The 27,987-nt window shown below is 35.5% G+C and overlaps 1 protein-coding gene across 2 annotated transcripts; it reads right to left on the bottom strand.

The window, feature by feature from the left end:
• Positions 1–580: 580 nt before the first annotated feature.
• On the bottom strand, positions 581–15,229 carry mdfic2 (MyoD family inhibitor domain containing 2). 2 transcript variants are annotated; one of them, XM_046866000.1, is made up of 4 exons: positions 15,007–15,229; positions 14,315–14,399; positions 12,165–12,362; positions 581–1,799 (listed from the first exon to the last, which is right to left on the bottom strand). In XM_046866000.1, the coding sequence occupies exons 2-4, from the start codon at positions 14,397–14,399 to the stop codon at positions 1,762–1,764; spliced, it is 321 nt and encodes a 106-aa protein (XP_046721956.1). In that variant the 5' UTR covers positions 15,007–15,229; the 3' UTR covers positions 581–1,761. The 2 variants fall into 2 exon arrangements, with proteins under 2 accessions (XP_046721956.1, XP_046721866.1); XM_046865910.1 differs by lacking the exon at positions 581–1,799 and adding an exon at positions 7,953–10,758.
• Between the last annotated feature and the right edge of the window lie 12,758 nt (positions 15,230–27,987).

Below are 27,987 nucleotides of genomic sequence, written 5' to 3'. Positions count from 1 at the left end.
ATAAAAACACGACGGGGAGGGGGAGACACACAATTAGCACGAACGAGGTTGACTGCCTCCTGATTTCATTGGCAACTTTGGCCGCTGCAGTGATAAGCCGCATTATCTAGAAAATTGGCCGAGGGAAAACAGCAAGCCCTCTGATTGCCAGCAATGGTTTGCAGATAAAGTGGTTCTGAAGAGAAATATAATTGAAGTTGAAATATGTTAAGCAAAGGTGTCACATACAGTGGAAAAATAGTCATTCAGCATCAGGGGGAGAGCCATGTATTTAGTTCAGGTCTAATGGCAACTTTTAATTGTATTTGTACCAAAGAAAAAAAGAGTTTATGTGTCCTTAGTTTAAATAACTAGTCTTATTGGCTACCACAAGCTCTTCCTCTGACTGGACAAACCAAAGAAATTGCTAGAACAATATTTAGGGATTTTCTTATTTATATAAAATAGGGAAATCTAATATATTTAGTAGAGTACTGTAGGAAAAAAAACCATTATTTTTTATTTTCCCAAATCTTTGGACTGTACATAAACCCAATTCTGGATTTAATTTCCCAATTAATGCAAATTCTTTCACTGAACATCATTATATCACATGCATGTGCATATATAGAAGATTTGTGTCATTGAGATTAAATGCAGAAAACACAGAAAATAGGCATCACAGTTGTGGTTTTTCTAGCACTGATGGTGAATGGCATCTGGTTGATTTAATGTGCCAGTAAAAAAAAATTGTTCTAGGTGCTAAGAATGTGCAGAAAATGTTTTTTCAAATATAAATAGGGCACCTGAAGTCAAGCCACTGAGTGGGCACTGATGCTTCATCTGTAGAGTCTTAACCACAGTGCCAAGTGATTAAATGACCAACGTCCCACTTCAGACATGCCTGATGCCCTATTCCTGAAGCACTCGAAGGGTAATTGGTCTTTCTTTTGCGTCCATGTGACTGATGCCAGTGACTCTGAGACAGTACTGTCACTCGATGCCTCTGATGTCAGATGCATGTGCTTGTTTTTCTTCACTCCCTTCTCTCTCTCTCACACTTTCAAGGGAGCAGTTGACACGACTCTTATACGTTCGGAGAGTCTGAAGCGTCTGGTGCAGTGCTGGCTGTCAGGCATTGCAGCCGGACGGCTGGCTTAAGTGACAGACCTGCAAGCGATGGTGGTCTACTTGGCATCTGAAGCCTTCCGAAGACATGACAGGGCATAACTTAGTCATAGAGGATGGGCAAAGTATGAAGAGAAACCCTGCCGTTTGCTGCATAAGATCAGAAAAAAGAAAAGCAAAGCCTTTGTATTCTCCACAGATTGTAACACATTCTCTTTGTATCTATTTCCAGATGATAAAGCTGAGGGGATATATAAAGTGCTGTTCTTTTTGAATCTGGACTTACTGAAACTGGATCATAGGTTGCAGTAAAAACCAAAAAAACAACAAAAAAAAAGGTTTTAAATTAACAGCTCTGCAATGCAACAGACAAATTATTCAACATGTGCATTTATCATTCACTGTGAAGTTTGGAAATTCCTTTTTGAAATTCCAAAATAATTGAACCAAAAATTAAGCACTCTTACAATTATGTTTAAAATTGGTCTATATACACCACAACAGATTAAAAAAAAGACTGTCCACGCTCATATACCTCTTAAAGCCACCACTACCAAACCACATATAACAAAAGACATCTTCAAAATCTCGCTCTCGTGTCCTCTCTGTGTCCTTCATACACATCATCTTATTGTTTTCCTTTGCTGCTGTCCTCTATGGCATGCCGAAATCCTCTCCTAGTCCCTTCTGCTCTGTTTATATAAAGAAAGAAAAAACATTAATTGGAAGAAGAAAAAATGCTGTCAGAGAGCTTGACCCTGGTCACTGCCATTATTCTGAAGGTGGGGACAATTAGTGTCATTAGTAATGCAATAGGCTGGTGGGCATGTGTGATATTTCAGGTCACATATTTACATAATGAGAATTGGAAATTAGGAGGCTGGTGATGAAAAGGTCTATTATTTTGTTATATTCGGAATTTATGACGAAACACCCAGACAGCTGTCTGTCAAATCGGTGGGACCATGAACCATTTTTTGGTGATCATTTTCTATTAAATGTTCAGTGATTTAAAAATTAAGATGATGATGATGATGATGATTATTATTATTATTATTATTATTATTATTATCAGTAAACAATAAAAGTGATAAATTAGAAATGCTATTGGAAGTTTTGAAAAGCTTGCAGCCTGGAAGCTGGTGGACAAAGATCCACCAAGGGGCAGTATGCAGTTAGTTTTCTTTTTTTTTTTTTTTTGTTCAGGTCTGAACCTATAAATACAGTAGGTAGTGTACTTATATAAAGCATGTTATGATTTTTACTTTTTTTGTATAAGTAATGTGTTCTTTGTCTATATGGGGGAATTAATATTTGAAGAACTACACCTAAAATTTGTTATATATTACACAGTTCCTTTTTTCTGCATTAATTTACTGTAAGTGTTGCTTCACTGAGATGACGGCCCACAGCTGAAATAGAAAGACAGTGAACAAATATCAGTGTGAAGTTTATGATTGTGCAGACCAAGTGTTGTTTAAGAGAAACTTGTTAGACATACAGTATCAACTGCTTTTTCTGCTGTGTTTTTTAAAGCTGATTTCAAATCATCTCCATCTCGAACGTGTCAAAACCCTAACATGCCAAACTAGGACTTGAGGAGAAAACTCTTTAAAGTTCAAGCTTGCTGAGGTATAAGTGGTCATAAATGCATTATTAATGACTCCTTGTGCTGCAATTACTGACAGAAGCAACTGCCTTACTCACTGTCATGTTGTGCTAAACGGGTCTTGTGTGTGTGTGTGTGTGTGTGTGTGTGTGTGTGTGTGTGTGTGTGTGTGTGTGTGTCTCTCTCTCTTTCTCTCTCTCTCTCATATACTTCACATCAGCTTTGATTAATATGGAGGCTTGTCCTATTAGACATCTTCAGTGCAACAGCTCGGTTAGTGAGAACAGTTTGAAAAAAGGTATCCTAGACACCAAAATGTAGTGTAGATATTTCTAAGATTTATGTATACACACATCAAATAGCTTTGTACCAATTGTTTAAAATATTAATACTTTTGCCAGAAACAAGAAAAAAGCTAAACTAACAAGACAAATCTCTGTCTTTCTCTATCTCTATCTCTATCTCTATCTCTCACACACACACACACACACACACACACACACACACACACACACACACACACACACATAGGCATCCAAACATCCAGGAACAAGCAATTGACATTTGAGGGACCTTGACATAAACTTGGGTCTAATAATATGCATGTTTAAATGAGCAATTCTTGATAAACCCAGGTTGGTGCACCCATGGGAAGATTCAGTGGCCGTCTCTGTTCCAATTCAATTATTGAATCTTCATCAAGTCCATCCATTTATTTCAACCCCATTTCCAGATCACAGAAATAACCACTTGTACTCTATTTTTATCCCAAATGAACTGGGTACTAGAACGTATCTATATTTGTGGTAGAATGTGTGAGTTTCTGAAGCACGTGCTTTGTTTATTTCCTGTTTGTAATCTCATGGCTTATTGATGCAAGAAATCTCATGCGGTTTACACAGATTGGCTCACCTGCTGACAGGCAGCACTTCACACCCAGACACTGGGTGCAGAAATGCCATGGTGTTTACCATAAATAATAAAAAGGATGACATTTTGTCAACTTGTGTGCGATTTCAGCATAATATTCAAACAGAGGCGGTAAGGTGCTTAGGTGTGCATTATTGATTCGCACCCCTGTTTTTTACAATGTTTGATGCCTGTATTTTCTGTGATTATGCACCTGTTTGGCATTACACTTCATGAATATATAACTTTATTAGTGATACACCATACCTAATGCTTTTTTTTCTGCTGACCAGCTGCTCATGCCACAATAAACTTGCTTTGTTCAATGTTTAAAAAGCCAAATTTGTTTTTAAATCTCTTAGAAGTTGCATTACATATTTTTCTTTCATTATTAATCAATCTATAAATGTGCTGTGTTTGTCATTCTTTCTGTTGAAAAACAAATCTTATCTTTTTCTTTTTTACTGCTGTGGATTTTTATTACAAAAATATGTCCTGAATGTTTTGGACGCTATGTAAATTCAATTCATCACACATGCATTAATTTGCTGTAGAAATAGTTCAGATATTGCATAACTCATTTTGATTAATGAGGTAGTGTGATTGCCTAACAGTCTGTTGGTATACTTGTTTTTTTAACTCCGACACATTTGCTCCTTGGGGGAATATTCTGTTGGGAACGGGGATGGTTTTGTGCCATTTTGATAAATTAAAAAGTTGTCTTGCGTGGCACAAAAGTGTTTTGTTTCTTCAAAACAGAGAGCTTAGGGTCTAGGGAATATACAAAGTCACCACACTACAAGGCAGATTTATATAATAGGTAAAGCAGACAATGTGCTTAGTGCTTATATCTAATGTATAGTGATAAAGCCCCAATGTGGCATCACTTATCAGCAGAAGTAGGCTAACTGATTATGCAGAACCTCTAGGATTAGTCCTCCTTTCCTTGTTACAACCACAGGCCAGAAATGCTACACTGAACAAAATCATACTTGTGATAACACCATGGTCATATGTACATATATATATTTGTAGATACAGTCACTTCCTCGTAAAGGAGCTTGCACTCTTCGCGAGACAATCCTTATATCACAAGAGTATAGAACATTATCTATCTATCTATCTATCTATCTATCTATCTATCTATCTATCTATCTATCTATCTATCTATCTATCTATCTATCTATCTATCTATCCATCCATCCATCCATCCATCCATCCATCCATCCATCCATCCATCCATCCATCCATCCATCCATCCTTCTAAAGTTATTGCCTTTGTAAAATGTTAATTTCTGAATCAAAATGCTAATATTAAAAGGATATTAGTAGAATTAATGAGAAGCTTAGTCTAAAACTTCAAAACACTTTAAAACATTCTAGATACAGTTTTTTTTGTCATGCTTGTTGAGACGATACCATGTGTGTGTGTGTGTGTGTGTGTGTGTGTGTGTGTGTGTGTGTGTGTGTCGCTTTATGAAAACTGGTAATATTTTAAAGGTAACTCATTTAGCCTTGTTTTCTTGGACACTGGGTCGCAATAATATGTATTATTTCAGATGGTTAATATATATATTCATTATTATTCTAAATAATTGTATAATTACATGTAATTTCTATAATTACATTTTTGCTACTGTTCACTTTATCTCGTTACAACAGGTTTACTGGTGGATATATTTTGTGTTTTGTGTATCGTCTTGTGTTGTCTTTGCACTGTTTGCACCAGGTTGCACACATGCACTTTATGTGGCGAGGACACTTACTAGTCCTTGGCCCTGTGTTTTTCTGTTTCTGTGATTCTTGTTTTATGTTGTTTTATGTAGCATCAGGGTTCTGGATGAACGTCGTTTCATTTCACTGTGTACTGCGTCAGCTATATATGGTTGAAATGACAATAAAAGCTTCTTGACTTGACTTAATAACATCAATCAATAGATAATACAAGTGCAGAAAATCAGTAGATATATGCAACCTTTTGAATGCTATAATGTAACACGTAAACAAGATTATTTGAGGTTTAATACATTTTTTAAAAGCTTCTTACAACTCTGCATGGATGACAGCCCCTTGTCTTTTAATACAAGCCTGTCTGAAGGAAACCTCATTAACATTTTGCAGTTATCCCACAAGCTACACATTTGTCCAGAGAGACCATTTCAAATGCAGATTCATCTAGAAATGAAACATTACTATTTGGGCTATAACACGGAAGTTGAATGGTGCTAAGCGCAATATTCAGATTAATATTCACTTATGTCAGGAAGAAATTATATATTAATACCAGCATGTGTGCCAATTTTGCAACAATAAAGAAGAAGCATGCTGTAGCTATGACTAACTTTCTTTCGGCTTCTCCCGTTAGGGGTTGCCACAGCGGATCCTCCGCACGTTTGATTTGGCACGTTTTTACGCTGGATGCCCTTCCTAACGCAACCCTCCCCAATTTATCCGGGCTTGGGACCGGCACTGAGAGTGGCTGGGGATGGTTCCCTGACTGGGAATCGAACCCGGGTCGCAGCGGTGGGAGCGCTGCATCTTAACCACTAGACCACCAGGGGACCCGTAGCTATGACTAACTAAAAATGTTAAAAACTTGGTTATTTCAATTTGACAGAAAAAGGAAATGATAAAGATGATGTTTGGTTCTTACAACTGCCTGAAAATCTTTAGTGCATGATTTTGTTAATAGCTGTGCTTTTACTCTAAGTTAGTTTACATGCAATTAATAACAATGAAATACCATGTTCTGTGCCACCATAAACATATTAGCACTCTGAGGTTTCCATTGTGAGTACAATACTGATCTATATAGATGTGGGCGGTTCTGAGAAACAGTGTGACAGATCCTCAATAAAAATCATGGCAGATGGGCTGTATTTAGATGGCATGGCCTTGATTTCTCCAACATTAATATATCACATATAAAAGACTTATCGCTTCAAAAGCAGGAGTTAAACAAAGAAATAGAGTTGTGTTTAGGATTGCTAAAACCTTAATAAACTTTATATAAAATCACAGTGCAAATAGAAGTGAGTCTCCTATTGTTCACTGGTTCACTGATTATATTTGACTAGTTTTTACTGTTTTACTGGTTATCACTATAATATTAGACATATTTTCAAAAAAGCTGCAACTGCTTTGAAGACCAACAGCATAGTTTGAGCTAAATAGATTTAGATTTACCGGGGTGGAGAGGTGGCTTCGAGGAGTTATAGCAGCCTCATCAGCAGAGGCCATGGAGTGTGGGATCGATACTCTACTAATGCAACGCTTTCATTATTCCTTCTGACCCAGGGACAAACACTAAAAGCAGCCAGGCTAATCCGATGGCTCCGGGACCCTTAAGGGGATGCCTCAGTCACTTTTCCCCAATAGATGCCTCAAACTCTCAAGACCTTTACCACCAAGCATTAAGAGGGGCACATTAACACCTAGCCTTTTGTATAGCGTGTCCGGCATTTTTATGTGCCTAACAAGAACACAATAAATTGCTCCTCATTACGCAGTAATTAACTCCACCCAAAGCCCCCCGTACCCCTCTAGTCAAGGCCCATCCATTCTCCTTCTCCTGCTGCGTGCCTCTTTAATTTCCTCACCTCTGCAGGGGGTAGGGGCACAGAGATACGGTACCATGCTCCATCATTTCCTGCCATATGTGCCTTCTGCAGATCAAGTCCACAGATTTTCTAATAGGACAACACCTGGAAAAGGGCGGGAGTCTTGTGACCTAAGACGATTTAATTGAACTTTTAACCCTGATTTGATCAGTTTATAAGGTTGTCTAGAAACTAGTGATGAGATAAATCCTTGATAATCCCTATAGACCTTGAAGTCCCTTGAGTTTTTTCCGTAACTTGCAGTGTTAATTGTTAAAATTAGATTATTAATTTGACAAAGAAGAGAAACACCTGTCAAGAGACAGAGATGGCTTTTGGTGATTGAAAGGTATATCTAATGCAAGCCCACAAGGCAGTTACCTAGCAGGGAAGATATATTAAGTTTGGATAGCTCAAAGGCACATATCCTAACTTACTAACAGGAGGGGGTTAACACATTTATTAGAAATGTAGCTAACACACATACATACACACACACACTCTCTCAGAGGGACCACATAGTACAAATGATAATCTTGGGAAATGCTGTAAATGAATAATGTTCTTGATTTAATGCAGCTTAGTTTAATCCCTGGTTTAATGCTGTATGATCAAATATTTGGTTTATTGGAAATTCTCTACAGTGCTATAAGATCAATTCATTATTATTATCTGAGCTACTGTGCATGGTAACAATATGCAACAGCACACACAAATACCAGTCAAGGTTAATCCTGTCAGTTTCTTTATTAATTCTTCATATACATTCTGTGCTTTAATTAGATATAGCATCTGATAAAACACAAATCATCACAAGTGTTCTTGATAATACCGGCTTTAAAATTTTTTTTTTTTTTTAATTGGTCAGACCTGACCCTTCATAAACAGAACATTAAAACATTTATCTCATCCAATCACTCTATTGTGCACTTTAAAATATTATAAAAACACAACACCAGTTCAACTACTACTTATGCCTCGACTATAAGTGCATCAACAGCATCAACAGACAAAATTACTGTGTAAGTGTAGTACATCTTAACCACGAAAAGCTTATAAGAACCAAATGTCAAGCACACATTAAGCATTGGGAGTGTATTTCCATAAAGAACATGGGTTTAAAAAAATTTGGTGAGACACAAATGCTTAAAAAAATACTATAAATGGACATTGTTAATATTTCATTGAGTTTTACTGCACAGGAGAGCAGTGCAGGTTTTGAAAAAAAATGAAAAAAACAACAAAAGAAAAAAACAGTGTGCACTTCACAGGACAGCCTTCTCTTATCTCTCTTTAATTATATGAACACAGAGCTGGGTAACAATAAACAACAAAAAAAAAAAACCAATTACAGGTAAAATAAAAAAGAAACAAACATGTAAACATGATAGCATGACGAACAGAGACTGCTTGTTCCTGACAAAATAAAACAAATGATTGTCTATCTGTATTTTGTACTATTTTACAATAATGGCCCCATTCTATGGCTCATTCTTCTTTGCAAACTGTAATACACTACAACAAATCCCAAAGAAGCACTTACAGATTGCAAGTTGCTCTATACATCAGAAAAAAAAAAAAAAGACAAAATTGGAGCAGATGATAGGAAAAGTCACACCATGTGTAAAACCATTAGAAAATCTAAACAGCCCATGTGACTCCCAAAGCTATCAGGAAATTTGACAAGGATCCAAAAAGTTTAAGACATACAGATGTTTTTGGTTTAACCAAGCATCTGTTTGCACAAGCATGACTGGTGTGGAAAAAACCACAGTGGGACACAATAAGTTATTTTATGGCACCATAATAAGCTGGGTTTTTATAATTACTTACGCAAAAAGCAAATTGGACATGGCCTGAGACCTTGTTTTGAAACAGACTAAGCATGTAATGTTGAACGTGCATCAGTAAGGCTATGCAGCATTCGCATTCAATTATTTAAAAAGAGAGCATTGAAATAAATGCAGTACCAATTATATCTCTTTGCAGTTAAAATTGAGCTTAGAAACAATTTCATGCAATGCATTGGTTTACACACCAGGCAATGAGCTGGATTCTGTCAGAGAAATATTCGTTTTTCTTTGATAAATGCTTTTACACATTGGAAATGAGGTTCAAATGAGTAAAAATTGGCTAGTTGTCTTTTTTTCTGAAGGGACATGCTGATTTGCAGTTTTGGAGTAGTCAAACTGCACTAAGGTTTCAGAACAAATTGTAGAGTTATTAGTAAATATCAATATGTAAACACAGACTAACTCAACATTTGATTCTACAGTGATATTCAGAACAAACTGTACATGAAAGCTCCTGAGAGCTGTGTTAGAGTAATTCAAAAATTGCTGACCTTCTTGTTGTAAAGAATTTTTTGACATGGTTGGTTAAAATCACACAACTGATGAAGATGGTACGCATTGAACTCATCTTGAATTACTGGTAAGACACACATTTTAACTGTATATACACTATACACAAATATAGCAATGAAGTTTGTGTGCACCTGACCATTACACCTTATATGGGTCTTCCCCAAACAACTGCCAATAATTTGGAAGCAATTGTCTACAATGTCTTTTTTTATGCTGTAGAATGTCTTTATATTTCCCTCCTCTTGAACTAAGGTTACAAAAATATTCCAGCATGGCATGTAAAAAAATTTAAGAACTTGAGTGCACCACTAAGAATTGGAACACCACCAGAAACAAAACCATGGAACAAAACCATCAAAAGCTGCTAGGGCAGCAAAGAAAGGACCAATGTTAAAAAGGGATGTTTATTAAGCACATATGGGCATGACGGTCAGGTGTCCACATGCTTGTCAAATGCCCAAATGTGGCAGAAATTATCAACTTAGCTATCAATGTGCACTAAAGTGAGTGGTCTTCCTGAACAGAGAACAAAGATTGATGGACTCTAGAAAGACATGTGTCCTACAGAAATAACATCTCATGCTGCATGCTCAAGAATAACATGATTTTAACCTCCCCATGACAGTCACCATGCATGTGAGCTTGTGTTAGCATATTGCATCATTTCTCCATTTTTTTCTACTTTGTGTTTCTTCAAAGGTTCTTTGTGTAGTTCACCATGCCAAACCATATCATTACATTTAGGCAATTTTACAGACATACTACATTCTAAGTTGATGTTTATGTACTATATCATTTGACACTCACATTGCTCGATATATATGCAGTAATACTTGACAATTCTGCATTACCCATCGGCTTCGGCCCTGTAGTCCATTTCTACAGCCCAGTTTATCGGGTTGGCTAGTATGCTAACGGTAACAAATCTCGGAAATCTCCATGGCTAACTCAAGACAATCGGCGGTATCCTGGCAGGCATCAAACAAGCCACAGTCAATGTCGCAGTACCAGTTCCAGTCGCTGCTTTGGGCTGGCTCTAATGGAGCAAACAAATAGCTGCAGGCTGGGCAGATTTGATTAGCAGCACGTTTACACGTGTCAGGCAGCGTGAGGCATAGCTCATAGAACTGGCAGAAGAGGCAGCTGAGTATGATCCCCGCACAGGCATCTGATCAGCAGAGAAGAAGTAATCAAGGGAGTATCAGGCAATAAGAAAGGAAGTCATTCCTTATTCATAGCTATCACAGAGTGGAAAACATAAGCTGTCTCAAGGCATCTTAATGGAGTGTACTAACTGTTGTCTTGCAGTTTATCAGTTTAGTCAGCAAGATTATTTCAGAGCCAGCTCAGATACACTAATTGCATACATTGTGATCTTAAACAGGTGGTCTAAACACTGATGCAGCTGTAGGAACAAAGATACAAAATGCAAAAATGTTTGGCCACAAGAAAATCTAGCCTGTGTTTGTCTTAGAATTAGTTAGTAGATAATGTGTTTTCAATTATTCAGTTCTGATATAGCTCTAGATCTGTCTGTCTGTCTGTCTGTCTGTCTGTCTGTCTACCTACCTACCTACCTACCTACCTACCTACCTACCTACCTACCTACCTACCTACCTACCTACCTACCTACCTATCTATCTATCTATCTATCTATCTATCTATCTATCTATCTATCTATCTATCTATCTATCTATCTATCTATCTAGTGCAACTATGATGAGCCATAGCATGAATCCCTTTCAATTGTACAGCTAAAGAAAGTCTTTAATGACTTGTGACAAAACTGCTAAGTACATTATCACACATGTAATAAAAACTAAAAGCTTCAAAGAAGCATATTGGCTTCTAAAGAGACACCCAATGTCCCTTAATGGTATCTCTCAGCACCTCTTGTTTATAACATTTAAAAGCACCCTTTCCCTCATGGCATTTCCTAACACATGCATAATTTAATGAATCACATTTCCCTCCCTAAGAGAAAGGGAACTCAGGGAGTTATTTGAAGACCTAATCAATTACCATCCATCTCTATTGATGATCTTTTCTTTCCTCGAAAGGTCATCTCTACTGTCTTTATCACACCACAAGGTCAGATAAACAGAATATATCAAAATATAATCATTTGAGGTGCAATGACATGTGGATTAATGTGACTTTGGATTAATGTAAAACATTAAGTATTAAGCAACAGTTTTAATTACATCCACGCAATTAAAACAAACACTTATGAAACCATTATCCCCACTAAGAATGATAATACAATCTGCAGAAACTTCATACTTCGTGACTTGATTGCGAAATTGCAGTTGTGCTGACTAAATGAATCACAAACATAGCTTGTGACACAAAGATGTTGTATATAGACTTTATGAGCTAAAGCATTAATTACTCCAGTAAAGTAAAAGAAACAAAAGCTCAATTACTGTAGAGCTTTATATCTTACTGCTAATTGTAAAACAAGTACAGCCTCTATACAAATGCTTAATAATATGATATCATTGAATATATTTGCATAAAAGGTAAAGGCAAATATATATAGCAAAGGCATTTGTTGTGATTGCTGTGATTCACCTTCAGCATCCTGAGTGTCAGGTAAGGAGTTTGTAGAAGAGGTGATAGTGCTACACCTATTCACAGAGGAGAGAGCATACGAGGATCCAGCAGAGGCTGCAGCTGCTTTGGCATCTTCAGAATCCATCTCTGGTATGGGACTAAGTCTCTGCAAGGTCCTGCCTGGAGCTGTGCTAGTCACTGTCTTGCCTGTTAAATCTAAAGAAACAATGTGTTTTAAATAAGATTGCTATTAAAAATTATAATGTACAGGCTTTATTGTTCCAAGATCTAAAACAACTCATTTATTTTTTCCTTATAAAGCACATGGACACATAATATTAATATCACAGGATGTGTATGTTCTAAGGATTTAGATTTTTCACTGCCATTTCTGTGTATGTCTAGTTTCTATATCTCTTGCTTTTTGGATAACCCCTTCCCAGTTTGGATATAATATTCTGTGTATCAATCTATGAGTGTAATTTCGCCAGTGAATTACCATTTGGGTATAGGGGATTTTGTTTTAGGATGTTAACTCATATATTGATCCTCACTTTTTCCATGTGTCTCATGTACACAACATGTTAAAGAAGTTTCATAAACCAATCATGCCCAAATAGTGATAAAAGTACACCTCTCCTATACTTCAATAAAAAATGATAAAATATATATAAGGAACGTATGTTAACATATAGAAGCACTAGTGACAATGCTTTAGTAAGTAATGTGGCATACAGTGTAGTAGAACTGACATATAAATCAATATGAATTCAAATTACTGTCTGATAAATAATGGTGTCTTGGCTTACAGTTTGATTTACTGACCCAAACTATAGAGCCAATTGTGAGGAGAAGGTAAACTAATAATGTGTAGTGGACTCAAAGTAGGATGTATATATCAAACAATGAATCTATAGTGCATCACATTCAGAATTCAGAAAAGTTTTCAGCCTTAGACAACTATTTGCCCCCAGCATTTGTCCTCAAGCTTAGATGCTTATAAGCTTGACCAAATTCATAGCTGAAATATGCTCATACTCAACAGCGGGCCTCCGAGCCCAAAACCCCTTCAATAATGAATCTGCTTTTCACAGACAGAATGGAATGCAAACTATTAATGAATTATGGCCCTGACTGAGCATGCCTGTTTATTTTTCTCCCACCTATCCCGAATGAATAATTTAACTGGGTTTTTCTCTCTTTTATTTAACATTTAATGGGTTATCATTGATTAATATTGCAGACATATTTTTCCAAAAAGATATCTGCATTTGTTAGTTCATCAGAAAACTGTTGTGCATTGCATGGCTTTATTCCCACCTAAAGGAGATTATTCCAAATTCAGGAATTTAGGTAAAATGCATAATGTCTGATGTGGGTATCATCAGTTTCCCTCAGTATAAACAATTTATAATCAGGTTTCTGGACCTTAGATCATTGTTTTACCAAGGGATAAGATGTGTTACTAAAATTATTCATATAACAACTAAATTATAAGAGCTAAATATCACATTTAGGAGACTAGAATTATATCTAAATACATTGTTCACATGTTGCATTATAAGTTGGCTCCCACAGAAATAAGGCAGATCTTGAAATTAGTAAGAGTTACTAGATTTTACACAAGAGCAATTTTGAGGAAAATCTACAACCCTTTATTCCCCCTACATTTCCCTCTGTTTCTTTCCCTCATCATAAAATTCATTCATAGTTGTTGTCTTGTGGGAATTCTTACAAAGTGCTACTGTGAGACGTCACAACCTTTCATGAGATCTTTTTCTAACACACTTATCCATAACGAGCGTTTTGCGAAATTGGAACGTGATCTATAAACACACTATTGAATGACTATCTGTATATACATATCTATATTTAATAGTCAGTTTGTTTTTGGTTTGGTTTCAGTTTGGTTTTAGCTTGTTCGATCAATCAATCAATCAATCAATCATTCAATTAGTCTGTCTGTCGGTTTGTCTGTCTGCTATCTGCTATTCCAAAGAGGGCTTGCAAAGCTTGCATTAAAAACGCAATTGTGTAGTAAACGTCTACAGTATTCACTTGTGTAGACAAATTGTCCTTTAAGCAGCACTTAAACAAAACAAAAAAAACTCACAATAATTATATTATAGTACTTAATAAAAACTATACAAAAAAGCTTTAGAGCTTACCATCTAGAACCAAGCTGTCTTTCTCCTTAGCTCTATCCATGTCACATTCTATCACCTCATCACTTCTGACAGTTGTTCCAGCCATCTGTACCACCGTGGCAATAAAAAAATAAATGATACAGGACAGAAATAGCTGGCGACTAATGATGGCAATAGTTTGAAACATGACGTGATAATGGCAGCTGTCTGACTTGACAAAGTCTTGCAATTATAAACAATGCACATAAATGACAGTCAAATCAGTAGACATCTACTGATAACACAAAAAGAAAATCTGTGCATGCATGCTTTCAAAAGACATTGTAAGTGTATATACACTGTGCAAAGTAACAGCAGTAACAAATACAAGGGAAGATTCCTGTAGCACATTTATTATATATATATATATATATATATATATATATATATATATATATATATATATATATATATATATATATATACACCGTTTTTTTTAATATTAAATCAGAAGCTTTAGAGAATCACAGGAGTTTATACACAGACCATAACACTTGCTCATGCTGTAAAATTATATAACACTTCATACATCAACACGTCATGCTGTATCTCTATCAGAAATATTAGACACATATTTATTAATGTACAATTTCAGAGTAAATCAGTTTCATTTAAAAGAAAACCGTCAGAAATAGCATTAATCGTTGATTGTATGGAAATGGTTCAGAACTTACAGTGCAGCTGTACAGATGTATAAATCAGACCCGAGATAACCGGCTTCACACACTTCATGGCACCCAGCCTTATTGTAACCGCAATATTACAGCATTATCTAATCAAAAAAACACATTACAACGTTTGTAAAGCTGCAGGGCGGACACAATAAAGAAAAACAAACAAACAAACCAAGATTCAACTGGTTCATTAAAGGAATCGGGTTTCTCTGCTCAGATTACTGACGAGAGATTTACGAACGAATCATTCTGTATGAACGACTCCTTTATAAGAATCAAACGAATCGATTCGCAAGGACGAACGGATCAAAAACTATATCAATGAATAAATATATTTATTTATATATATATATATATATATATATATATATATATATATATATATATATATATATATATATATATATATATATATATATATATATATATATATATATATATATATATATATATATATATATATATATATATATATATATATATATATATATATATATATATATTTTATATATATATATATATATATATATATATATATATATATATATATATATATATATATATATATATATATATATATGGGGATATGAATACTTTCTGAATGTACTGTATATACACACACAAAACACAATCTTATAAAACAATAACAAGTGAAAGTACAAAATTGTCTTCTTATTTTTTTGGTTTATTTGTTTTTTTTTCTTTTGAGGGCATCATCTAATTCATTAACTATACAATTGCGTACTAAAAAATATATTCTTTAAATGTTAGAATTCACCAAATTTTAATATAAATTTTTGTAAAGTATTTGCACAGAAAACTAGTAGTATTATGAAAAATAGTTTATGGATTTTATGTCAGTCATGTCACTCTAACAATAATCAATAGTTTGTGAAATTTTCCTTAATCCTTGCATACTTGTATATTATTTAGGGGTTAAAATTATCATGTAGAGATGTACATTATCAAGAAATGTGGTTCTGAACATTTGATTTTGCGGAATAAATTTAGTTTAAAATATGCGTTTCTAGAAGTTAGGCTTAAAAGGCTTGTAAGGTCAATCATAATGATAAATAACTAAGAGACATGTGTAGTAGGTATTTTTTTCAGGTGTAATTCTTAAAAAAAAATCTGTTAATCATGCTTCTCATGAGTTTAGGTCATTTAGACAAGAATTGTTTCAGATGCAATTTATTAAAAAAGTATTGACTTTGACTTTTTCCTACAGTGTTTCATCCCAGGGTCTAGATAGATAAACAAACTATAATCTTATTTTATTATTATTTATCTACAATGAAGCAGACTGTGTAACAGACAGTACTAAGGGGAATTACATAAAACATTCACATCTTTCAAAAGAACCACTTTTATGACTCCTTCATTACTCTGATATACACTGAGCAATTAAAATCTGCTTAATTTTAAATATTAACATTGTGGCAGATGATAATTTACAAAATCTAAGAGTTACAATATGTTTTATAGTGATAACAGGACAATTTTAATGAAGAGGAAATCACTGCATAGACAATGCATATCCTTAATGGAAAACCTTTTAAATTATTCCCAGAAATCCTCTAGGCTTACTCTAAAGGTCTATAGGTCTTAGATTTTCCTCAGCTACTTAATGGCAAATATAAAAGTATGCATTTTATGGACTGGATACTTACAGTATGGGGCTAAATGAGAAGAATCTCAGAGAATTATAAAGCTAGCATACAGTATGAAACATCTTGTTTGATGTTCCTTATCAAAGAAATAGGTAGAAGCAATTTAATATTCAACACAGACTGTATTACTGCTGGAACACTTGGGCCATGAATCCCAAGTAGGAAAAGTAGCTAAGGAATGACAGAAAGGTTTAATTCAATTAAACACACATTATGTGTAATTATATAACATGTTAATGTAAAAATGTTGCAAGACAAAACAATACATAGAGGAAGTAAGTACCACATTAACAGAAACAGTTACAGGTTTTAATAGTTGTGCAGGTCTTGTATAAATCTTAGTGTAATTAAGAGTGTAATGTTCTGCCAACAATGTTATTTTGTGTTTATTATATTAACACAGTTTTTATTAGATTTCGGATTTCAGAGATTGTAAAATGTTCTTATTATTCTGTACAAAATGCATTGCATCAACTATTAGTAATGTTAATAGTGAGAGGGAGTATTTTTATTCAAATTTATTTTGCAGTTGATTTAAATGTTACATTATGCACACAGTCAGTGTTAAATTGGAGTCATATTTACCTGTTTACTAATCAAATGTACTCACATGAACAGTAACTGCATGCAAGGAATATAAAAACCTTACCAACAGTGATAGATTTATGCTAAACTGTATTCAAATTGGTCTCAGTTTACAAGCCTGCCAATGTCCTCTAATTAGCCTGCACATTAGTGTTACATTTTAAAGGATCCCCCACTGTGTTTGCATATGCTTAGAGAACAAGAGGCTGCTTAATTGAAAAATTAAGATGTGTGTGTGTTTTGTTGTGTGTTTTTGTGTGTGTGTGTGTGTGTGTGTGTGTGTGTGTGTGTGTGTGTGTGTGTGTGTGTGTGTGTGTGTGTGTGTGAAAAGGAGGGAGTAGGCCAAAGATACCTTGTTCAGTGGGAAGTGCTGGGTAAATATGAGCGTTAGAGGCATCATAAGAGCATTATGGGGTTTTATTCAATAGAAGATCTATTGGATTATGGCTGTTAGGTCAAACCAGGTTTGCTTTAAATTACATTAGTGGGAAGGTTTTGAGAGCATTTGAGAGCAAGTGTGAGGCCTTGGCTATAAAGAAACACAAAGCTCCATGCAGTCAGTATAAGCAAAGCTTACTTCAAATATTGCTTCTTTACATATTTGTCTATAAATGATAGTTTGTATAGAATTAATTACTCACATTATCCTCTTAAATTTGTTAAAGCTTGTTTTTGCTGATGATAAACAAATGTTTTAGTCATGGAAAACAAAATAATGTTTCTGCTACTGTGAGTAATCTATTATCTATAATATTCTCTGTAATTAGTTTTAACACCACTTTAAAATGAGTATTACTAAAATGTACTATTGTTATACTATATATTATTATTAAGTATATTTACTCTATCTGTGTTTTTAACCCAGCCATTAGGGTTGCACAAGCCAGTGCACCGATTTCAAGCCTGGATAAATAGGGAGGGTTGCATTAGGAGGGGCATCCAGCATAAAACATGTGCCAAATCAAATATGCGGATCACAAACCAGAATTTTATTCCAATACAGCCAGTTCATCAAAACTAAATATACACATACATGCATACACTGTCCAGGCATAACTTTATGGTCACTGATCAGACATACCATTATGAACACCTGCCTAATTTTCTGTTGGTCCCCCTTTTCCTGCCAAAACACAGTTCACACGGGCCAGGCTTCCGTCCCCATGTGCATCGCCAGTTCACCAATACTCCTTCCTTGAAAAACTTTTGATAGATACTGACTACTGCAGACTAGGGACACTCCACAAGAGCTGCAGTTTTGGAGATGCTCTGACCCAGTTGTCTAGCCATTACATTTTGGCCCTTGTCAAACTCACTCAAATCCTTTTGCTTGCCAATGTATTCACTTCACAGGTCATAATTTTGCCTTGTCGGTGTATATTAAATACATGGTTGTTTCTATGTTGTTGTCTTTACACTTTCTATATAAATATATACAAATATTTCAACTTGTTGTCAATATATATTAATTAATTATTTATGACTAAATGAAAAAAAGAATTATAACCCTATACATACATACATAAATACATACAGGGCATATAAAAGTCGCATAAAAGGCGCATAATTAATGCTTTAGTGAATGTAGCACAGTCTTACAACAGTCGTTCACCTAAAGACATGGAATGAGATGAAATGTGCTTCCCTAGTGCTTCCTTGATATCACATTTCAAATCTAGATGAATATTAATTATACTGCAATTGGATTCTTCTGCCTCTAAATGATTTATGGTTTAACCCATTTCTTTAGCCTGGAGTAATGAAATAATATGTTATGTGTAATGACAAAATGGACTAATTCATTTCTATAAAACAGGAATTATAACTGCAGCTGTGAAGTTACAGAAGTGCTCTTGTCTTAGACAATATGTATAACACCATCAAAATTATTTTGTTATATAAAGTCATGTGAAAATCAAAGTACACCCTTTTGAATTCTATGGTTTTAAAAATCAGGACAAGAAATCAACAGGTCCTTAGCAGGTCTTAAAATTAGGTAAATACAACCTGAGATAAACAACATATTTACATGACACTGTGTCGTTATGTATATTTTTACAAACCCGATTCCAAAAAAGTTGGGACACTGTACAAATTGTGAATAAAAACAGAATGCAATGATGTGGAAGTTTCAAATTTCAATATTTCATTCAAAATACAGCATAGATGACATATCAAATGTTTAAACTGAGAAAATCTATAATTTTAAGGGAAAAATAAGTTGATTTTATATTTCATGGCATCAACACATCTCAAAAAAGGCCATGTTTACCACTGTGTGGCATCCTCTCTTCTTTTTATAACAGTCTGCAAATGTCTGGGGACTGAGGAGACCAGTTGCTCAAGTTTAGGAATAGGAATGTTGTCCCATTCTTGTCTAATACAGGCTTCTAGTTGTTCAACTGTCTTAGGTCTTCTTTGTCGCATCTTCCTCTTTATGATGCGCCTGCGTTTCTGGATCATGTTTAGATATGGCTTCTTTTTTGACCTATAGAGTTTTAGCCGGCAACGGCAAATGGCACCGTGGATTGTGTTCACCGACAATGTTTTCTAGAAGTATTCCTAAACCCATGTTGTGATTTCCATTACAGTAGCATTCCTGTATGTGATGCAGTGCCGTCTAAGAACCCAAAGATCATGGGCATCGACACCACGGCCTTGACCCATACGCAAAGAAATTGTTCCAGATTCTTTGAATCTTTGGATGATATTATGCAGTGTAGATGATGATAACTTCAAAGTCTTTGCAAATTTTCTCTAAAAAACTCCTTTCTGATATTGCTTCACTATTTTTCATCGTAACATTGGGGAAATTGGTGATCCTCTGCCCACCTTGACCTCTGAGAGACACTGCCACTCTGAGAGGTTAAGTTGCGAATTGGTTCTCTAGCTGTTCCTTATATGTACATTTAACTTTTCTGGCCTCTTATTGCTACCTGTCCCAACTTTTCTTGGAACGTGTAGCTCTCATGAAATCCAAAATGAGCCAATATTTGGCATGACATTTCAAAATGTCTCATTTTTAACATGTTATCTATATTCTATTGTGAATAAAATATAAGTTTATAATATTTGTAAATTATTGTATTACTTTTTTATTCACAATTTGTACAGTGTCCCAACTTTTTTGGAATCGGTTTTGTACAAGCCAAAATAGAGAAACAGTGTGTGGAATTTTAGCTTACTTACGTTGCTTCAGGTCATTGAGTTTCATGGGCATTTTTTATGCACAGCTCTCTTAAGGTCCTGCCACTGCATTTCAGCCAGGTAGAGGTCTGGACTAGCGGTGAGCTGGTTGACCATTGTGTCTTTCCACAACTACATGATTTTGTGCTAATAATTCCTTATAAAAATGTAGGAACCATGCTACATGGTCAGGCATTCTGCCAGATTTGGGGATGCAAGTGCAGGGTTTTATTATAGAAAACATGAACATGACTTGACAGTGACCACCAAGGAAGGTGTCATGCAGCTATAATTAGCTTCAGCAGTCATACAGCCAGTTCTGCTTGTCAGTTTATCAGAGTCATTGTGGAGAAATTGTGACTTATTCATTTTTACAATCTTGCTTCAGTTCATAAACATTTGTACGTATTGTTTATGCACAACTCTCTTAAGGCCCTCCCACAGCATTTCAGTTGGTTTGAGTTCTGCCACTGCAACACATTTGATTCTGTAATTTTTTAGCCATTATGGTGTAAATGTATGGGTGTGCTTGAGAATTTTCCTGTTGCATGACCAAAGTCTGGCCAAGCTTTAGCTGTCAAACAGGTTGACACACATATGACTTTAAAATACTCTGGTATATAGTTCATGGCCAACTCAATGACTGCCTAGGTTGCGCAGACTGCTGCAAAGTTGCCCAGGTCCTGTGACTGTAAAATAAAGCCAAATCAGTGCCCCTCCAACACCGTGCTTGACAGCTGGTATGAGGTGTTTGTGCTGATATGCTGTGTTTGGTCTTTACCAAACACAGCAGTGTGCATTATGGCCAAACGCCTCCACGTTGGTCTGTCCAGAGGACATTGTTCCAAAAGTTGTTTTTTTTTTATGCTACTTTGCTAACCTAAGCCATGATGTCCCGCTTGTAGCCATGATGTCTCCCTTCCAGATGCACTTCACGATGCACTTTACAACTTCTTTGCCCAGTTTGAGGTGCAGAACAATGTGGTGGCTCCTACATCTTCATCAAGTATGCAGATAACACCACCGTGGTTGGCCAGATCAGCAACAACGACAAAACAGCCTACAGTGAAGAGATCCAAAGCCTGACAGCATGGTGTGCCACCAACAACCTGACCCTCCACGCCTGGAAGACTAAAGAGCTCATCTTGGACTTTCGAAAATCCAACAGCAGGAGACATTTTCCAGTCAACATCAATGGAACTGATGTAGAGCGAGTCTCCAGCTTTAAGTTCCTGGGAGTTCACATCTCTGAGGATCTGTCCTGACACCAAAACACTTCAGCTCTGGTTAGGAAAGCACAACAACGGCAGTACTTCTTGAGGAGTCTCAAGAAAGCTAATCTGTCCCCAAGGAATTTAACGAGTTTTTACCGCTGCATCATTAAAAGCATCCTGACCAACTCCATCACTGTATGGTACAGAGGCTCCACTGTGTGTAAACGTAAAGCCCTGCAAAGGGTTGTCAGAACCGCCTGACGCATCACTGGCACCCAACTACCTGCCATTGAACACCTTCACCACAGCAGATGTTTGCGCAGCGCTCACAACATTATCAGGGACTTTTCCAATCCCAGTCACAAACTGTTTAACCTCCTTCCATCAAGAAGGAGATACAGGAACATATGCACCAGAATCAGCAGGTTCAGGGACTTTTTTTTTTCCATCCACCATTACATTACTGAACTCTACACTACACCGTTAGGCCACTGTATAGACACTGTATATAACTTCTGTAGAATTATACATACAATGTACATATTACATAGTATATCTTTTATACCTCTTATTCTCCACGCATATTGTATTTCTGCCCAATATTTCACATTTATGTATATGTCTATATCATGTGTGCGTATATACCGTGAGGAAAATAAGTATTTGAACATCCTGCTATTTTGCAAGTTCTCCCACTTAGAAATCATGGAGGGGTCTGAAATTGTCATCGTAGGTGCATGTCCACTGTGAGAGACATAATCTAAAAAAAAAAATCCAGAAATCACAATATATGATTTTTAAACTATTTATTTGTATGATACAGCTGAGTACAAATAACTATTTGAACACCTGTCTATCAGCCAGAATTCTGACCCTCAAAGACCTGTTAGTCTGCCTTTGAAATGTCCACCTCCACTACATTTATTATCCTAAAATAGATGCACCTGTTTAAGGTCGTTAGCTGCATAAAGACACCTGTCCACCCCAAACAATCAGTAAGAATCCAACTACTAACATGGCTAATACCAAAGAGCTGTCCAAAGACACTAGAGACAATATTGTACACCTTCACAAGGCTGGAAAGGGCTACGGGGAAATTGCCAAGCAGCTTGGTGAAAAAAGGTCCACTGTTGGAGCAATCATTAAAAAATGGAAGACTGGGACTGGGGCTCCATGCAAGATCTCACCTCGTGGGGTCTCAATGATCCTAAGAAAGGTGAGAAATCAGGCAAGAACTACACGGGAGGAGCTGGTCAATGACCTGAAAAGAGCTGGGACCACCGTTTTCAAGGTTACTGTTGGTAATACACTAAGACGTCATGGTTTGAAATCATGCATGGCACGGAAGGTTCCCCTGCCTAAACCAGCACATGTCCAGGCACGTCTTAAGTTTGCCAATGACCATTTGGATGATCCAGAGGAGTCATGGGAGAAAGTCATGTGGTCAGATGAGACCAAAATAGAACCTTTTGGGTCATAATTCCACTAAACGTGTTTGGAGGAAGAAGAATGATGAGTACCATCCCAAGAACACCATCCCTACTGTGAAGCATGGGGGTGGTAGCATCATGCTTTGGGGGTTTTTCTGCACATGGGACAGGGCGACTGCACTTTATTAAGGAGAGGATGACCGGGGCCATGTATTGGGAGATTTTGGGGAACAATTAGAGCATTGATGGGTTGAGGTTGGGTCTTCCAACATGACAATGACCCGAAGCACACAGCCAGGATAACCAAGGAGTGGCTTTGTAAGAAGCATATCAAGGTTCTGGCATGGCCTAGCCAGTCTCCAGACCTAAACCCAATAGAGAATCTTTGGAGGGAGCTCAAACTCCGTGTTTCTCAGCGACAGGCCAGAAACCTGATTGATCTAAAGATGATCTGTGTGGAGGAGTGGGCCATAATCCCTCCTGCAGTGTGTGCAAACCTGGTGAAAAACTACAGGAAACGTTTGACCTCTGTAATTGCAAACAAAGGCTACTGTACCAAATATTAACATTGACTTTCTCAGGTGTTCAAATACTTATTTGCAGCTGTATCATACAAATAAATAGTTAAAAAATCATACATTGTGATTTCTGGATTTTTTTTTTAGATTATGACTCTCATAGTGGACATGCACCGACGATGACAATTTCAGACCCCTCCATGATTTCTAAGTGGGAGAACTTGCAAAATAGCAGGGTGTTCAAATACTTATTTTCCTCACTGTATATATACTGTATATATATATATATATATATATATATATATATATATATATATATATATATATATATAGTAGACTTGTTTATTCTTTTTTGTGTACCTGTACAATGCAATGACAATAAAGTTCTATCTATCTATCTATCTATCTATCTATCTATCTATCTATCTATCTATCTATCTATCTGTCTGTCTGTCTGTCTGTCTGTCTGTCTGTCTGTCTGTCTGTCTGTCTATCTATCTATCTATCTATCTATCTATCTATCTATCTATCTATCTATCTATCTATCTATCTATCTAATTAAATAGTGTGTTTGGATCCAAATTAGATTTCTTAATGAGTGGCTTAATAACTGCTAACTTGAGGGTTTTAGGGATTTGCCCTTAAGATAGTGAGGAGTTCATAATATTCATTATAATAATATTTAGAGGTCTCTAGGGTTAGGGTTAGGGTTAGAAAGATGTGCGTTTTATAACTTCCTGGTCGTGGCATCACCCCGCCAGTGATGCTACGCATTCTATCGGACTGATTACACACATGGACACGTGCGCGTGGACAAGGCAGAAGCGTTCCCAAAGCGTTGTTGACTTAGCGTCTTGTTCCCTCAGGGAACCAGGGTTACATACATAACCTAGAGACGTTCTCTTCTGTACACATACAGTTGCATAACATACAGTAAGTTCACTGGCAGTCAGAGGTGGCAAAAGTACACATATCCTGCACTTAAGTAAAAGTACAGATAATCATGTTTTAAATGGTTCTAGTAAAAGTTGAAGTACTGACTACACATTTTTACTCATTCCATTTTTACTTTTTACAGTTAGAGTAAAGAAGTTAGGGCTCTGACATGTACTTAAGTAAATAGTTGTCATTACCACTTCCTGCTTTAGTGTCATGCTGGTAACTGGACCTCACATCATATTAATATTAGGGAGGTCATTCGATTAAAATATTTAATCGTGATTAAACGCATGATTGCCGTGAGTTAACTGGACATTAATCACAACTTAATCACACATTTTTATCTGTTCTAATTGTAGCTTAAATTAAAATCAAAAAACATTTTTTATACTTTTATCAACATGGGCATGGACAAATATTGATGCTTTATGCAATGTATGTTTATTATTAGTAAAACCAAACTTAACATAGAGCATAAGGACAAAATATTCTTGTAAATGTTTTCAAGTAATTATGATACTGGGACCTTTGCTATGTTTCCAGTTAATGAGTTGATACTGGAGAAACTGTACCTCTTTTAACTTTCATACGGATTACGGACATTTCTTTCGCCGTTATGAGGAAAAAATGGCATAAAATGAGCAGAAGCTTTTGTTGACCCCAGAGGGTTAATTGTGCGCATTGTGGCAGATTTTGGTGCTGATTTGAAATAAACAAATGTTTACTGATTACAAAAATAATTTGGTAGAGTTTATGTATTTATTTTGTTATATTTAAAAAAGAAAAAAAAAAAAAAAAACGGACGCAGTGGGAAGCTGTCAATAGTGTCAAATACTGATTCAACTAAAAGATATATGACATGCTGTATAAACATCTGGGGCAATTGTTTGGGAAAAACATTTTCTTTTAACATTTTCCTGGCCTATATGCCAATTAATATTTTATGACCTATTTACTGGAATTGCTGCCTTATTTTCATACAAGTTTTATAGTTTTGTTCCATTTTACTAGAAATTTGAGATTCGACTGAAATCTTCTAGACTATATAAAGAATCTGTCAGCTTGGTGTAAGTAAACTTTTAACCCATTGGATTTTTGACATATTGTATTTAAACAAAAGATTGAAAAGTTGCTTATTACAGTAATTGCTCAAAAAAAAACATGAAATGACAAACATTTTAGCTTATTTATTTTTATTTTTTTATTTGTACTTTGTATATATTTTTAGCAAATGCAGATGCCAAGAAAAAAAAAATCACATTTCGGAAGTGAAAGTAGATATTAAACATTTCTAATTAAGACTACAGGTAAATTACCTCAAAATGTATAAAAATCAAGCAAATATGAAAAAGTGGGACTCTGATTTAGCAGGAGCTTAATAGTATATGAATACTGTCTCTAGGGTATTCTTTATATAGCAAAGGAAGAGAAGGTTTCCTGAAGGCAATCTCCTCGCCTGGGACTTTGCCGAGATAATCCAGGGGGGGGGTTCTCAAAAAACCCTGGAAGTTATTCAAGCCCTCAAAATGACTAAATAGATTTTTTTTTCTATTAACTCTGATTTTCTTTTGCTCATTTCTCACCTTATATTGCTTTCAGGCAGTCCATTTGACTATATTTCTTTATTTAATTAGCTGTCAATGTTAGGATGATTAGCCTTGATGAATATTTTTGAAGTCTTGATCTTCCTTACAATGGCAACGCTATTTTGGCAGTAAAAAAATAGAAGTACCAGGATGTCAGGACCTCATGATGATATTTTTTTAAATATTTGATGTCTTTGACAGACTTTTTTTTATTGCTATGTTCTTTAAGAATTGCCAATAAACTTAAGTGCTACCTTCATTATTGATTCTTCTTTTATTTTTTATTTATCTTAAAGTGTCAAAAAACCAAGCAAATAAAGCTTTCAGTATTAACACGTGAGGCTGTAACAGAATAAGTCACATATCTTAAATGGAACATTTGTTCCTTAGACACAAGAAAAAAGGGTGCTTAAAGTGACTAATTGCAATTGACCTTAAATGAGAAAAAGGCTTTTACCGTTTGTGCAATTATGATATGACATCAGATATTCTCAGTAAAGAATGGGATTGTTGTTATTGTCTAAGACAGATTATGATTGGGTTTAAGCTAGAGCACTTTAGAAGCCATGCTTTAAGTAGTCCTCTGTGAAAGAAACGCTCCTTGGTGGAGTCAGATGGATAATAAGTGGATAATATAATAATCATATATACCTAATGAGTCAAGGGTAACACAATGTTACTCACATACTTGCCTGTGTTGTTAATTTCTGTTGTGAGTCTGAGTTTTTCTAAGCATCAGTGCAGGAGGCTCATATATAAGGCCTTAATGGCCTTAACATTATAATTGTAATAATATCATATGGTAATATGTACTTTTGCTATAAAAAAAAAATAATAATAATAATAAAAATAATAAAAATGCACAAAAATAGCAAGAATCAAGAGTTGCTTTTTTCAAAAAGAAGAGTCGGTGTTGTTCCATACAATTTTTATGGTTTCAAACAGTTAATGAGGAGATAAAACATTTTGTGAGCCTAGGCAAGTGTTCATTTTGCATCATATATTATAATCTTTGGAGTCCACTCGCTGCAGCAAAGAATGGTACACATGAACAACCTAAAGATCCATGAAGTTTTTCATACTTTTGAACAAGGATTTGTTGGTTTAGTTTTGCCTTTTTGCCACTTTATATACATCTATCTCAATGCCATCGATAATAAGGCCTGATATCTTTCACCGCAAGCTTAATTAGTATTACTTTCTTTTTCTTCAGAATGAGTACTCCACATTCAGTTTCACAGCAATATTATCTTAGAATTATATTAATATTACCAGCAGTAGGTAGAGTGTAATGTTTGGATTTTATTATTTGTATTTTTTTAACTCCTGACTACCAACACACTTGACATTGTCAGCAGTGAAAAGTAGAATTGTTCAGCTGCTCATGCTCTTAATCTATACTATAATAATCCTTTTTAGGTCTAAATGATGAATGAATCTATTTCTGTATTGGATGCAGTTATTTCCACTAAATACTCGCTTCCTGGGATCTGATTATCAAGCAATTTTCTTCTAACTTTAAATCGCCTGCTGAACAATTACTCTAAGAATGTTTTAAGGCCCTGTGGACACGGAAGGTCTTAAACTGATTATGCAGGGTGATAATTGCTATGTAGATTTAAAAAAAGACTGAAAATGAGTTTGACCAAATTCAAAAGTTCTTAACTACTGGCGTGTGCCAATAGATATATTTTGCTGACTATGCAATCAAAAAGAGACCAAAGCATTCCATATATGTGCTCAGGAAAGTAAAAACCATCCCTGCCTTCATTATTTGAACTAATGACATTTCTAGATCTTTCAAGAATAATGAATAAGATAAAAAAAATTAACTAATACATCTTCTGTTGCAA

This window comes from Silurus meridionalis, chromosome 1, assembly GCF_014805685.1.
Source record: "Silurus meridionalis isolate SWU-2019-XX chromosome 1, ASM1480568v1, whole genome shotgun sequence".
Classification (NCBI taxonomy): Eukaryota; Metazoa; Chordata; class Actinopteri; order Siluriformes; family Siluridae; genus Silurus; species Silurus meridionalis.
The sequence above is the reverse complement of the archived record's forward strand: the minus strand, read 5'-3'. Positions and strand labels throughout refer to the sequence as shown.

Excerpts from the sequence above, each read along its gene's own strand:
- mdfic2 (XM_046865910.1), bottom strand. The coding sequence starts at position 14,399 with ATGGCTGGAACAACTGTCAGAAGTGATGAGGTGATAGAATGTGACATG. Across the intron at positions 12,363-14,314 it reads AGACAGCTTGGTTCTAGATG|ATTTAACAGGCAAGACAGTG; the intron begins GTAAGCTCTAAA and ends TTGTTTCTTTAG. Across the intron at positions 10,759-12,164 it reads TGACACTCAGGATGCTGAAG|ATGCCTGTGCGGGGATCATA; the intron begins GTGAATCACAGC and ends TCTGCTGATCAG.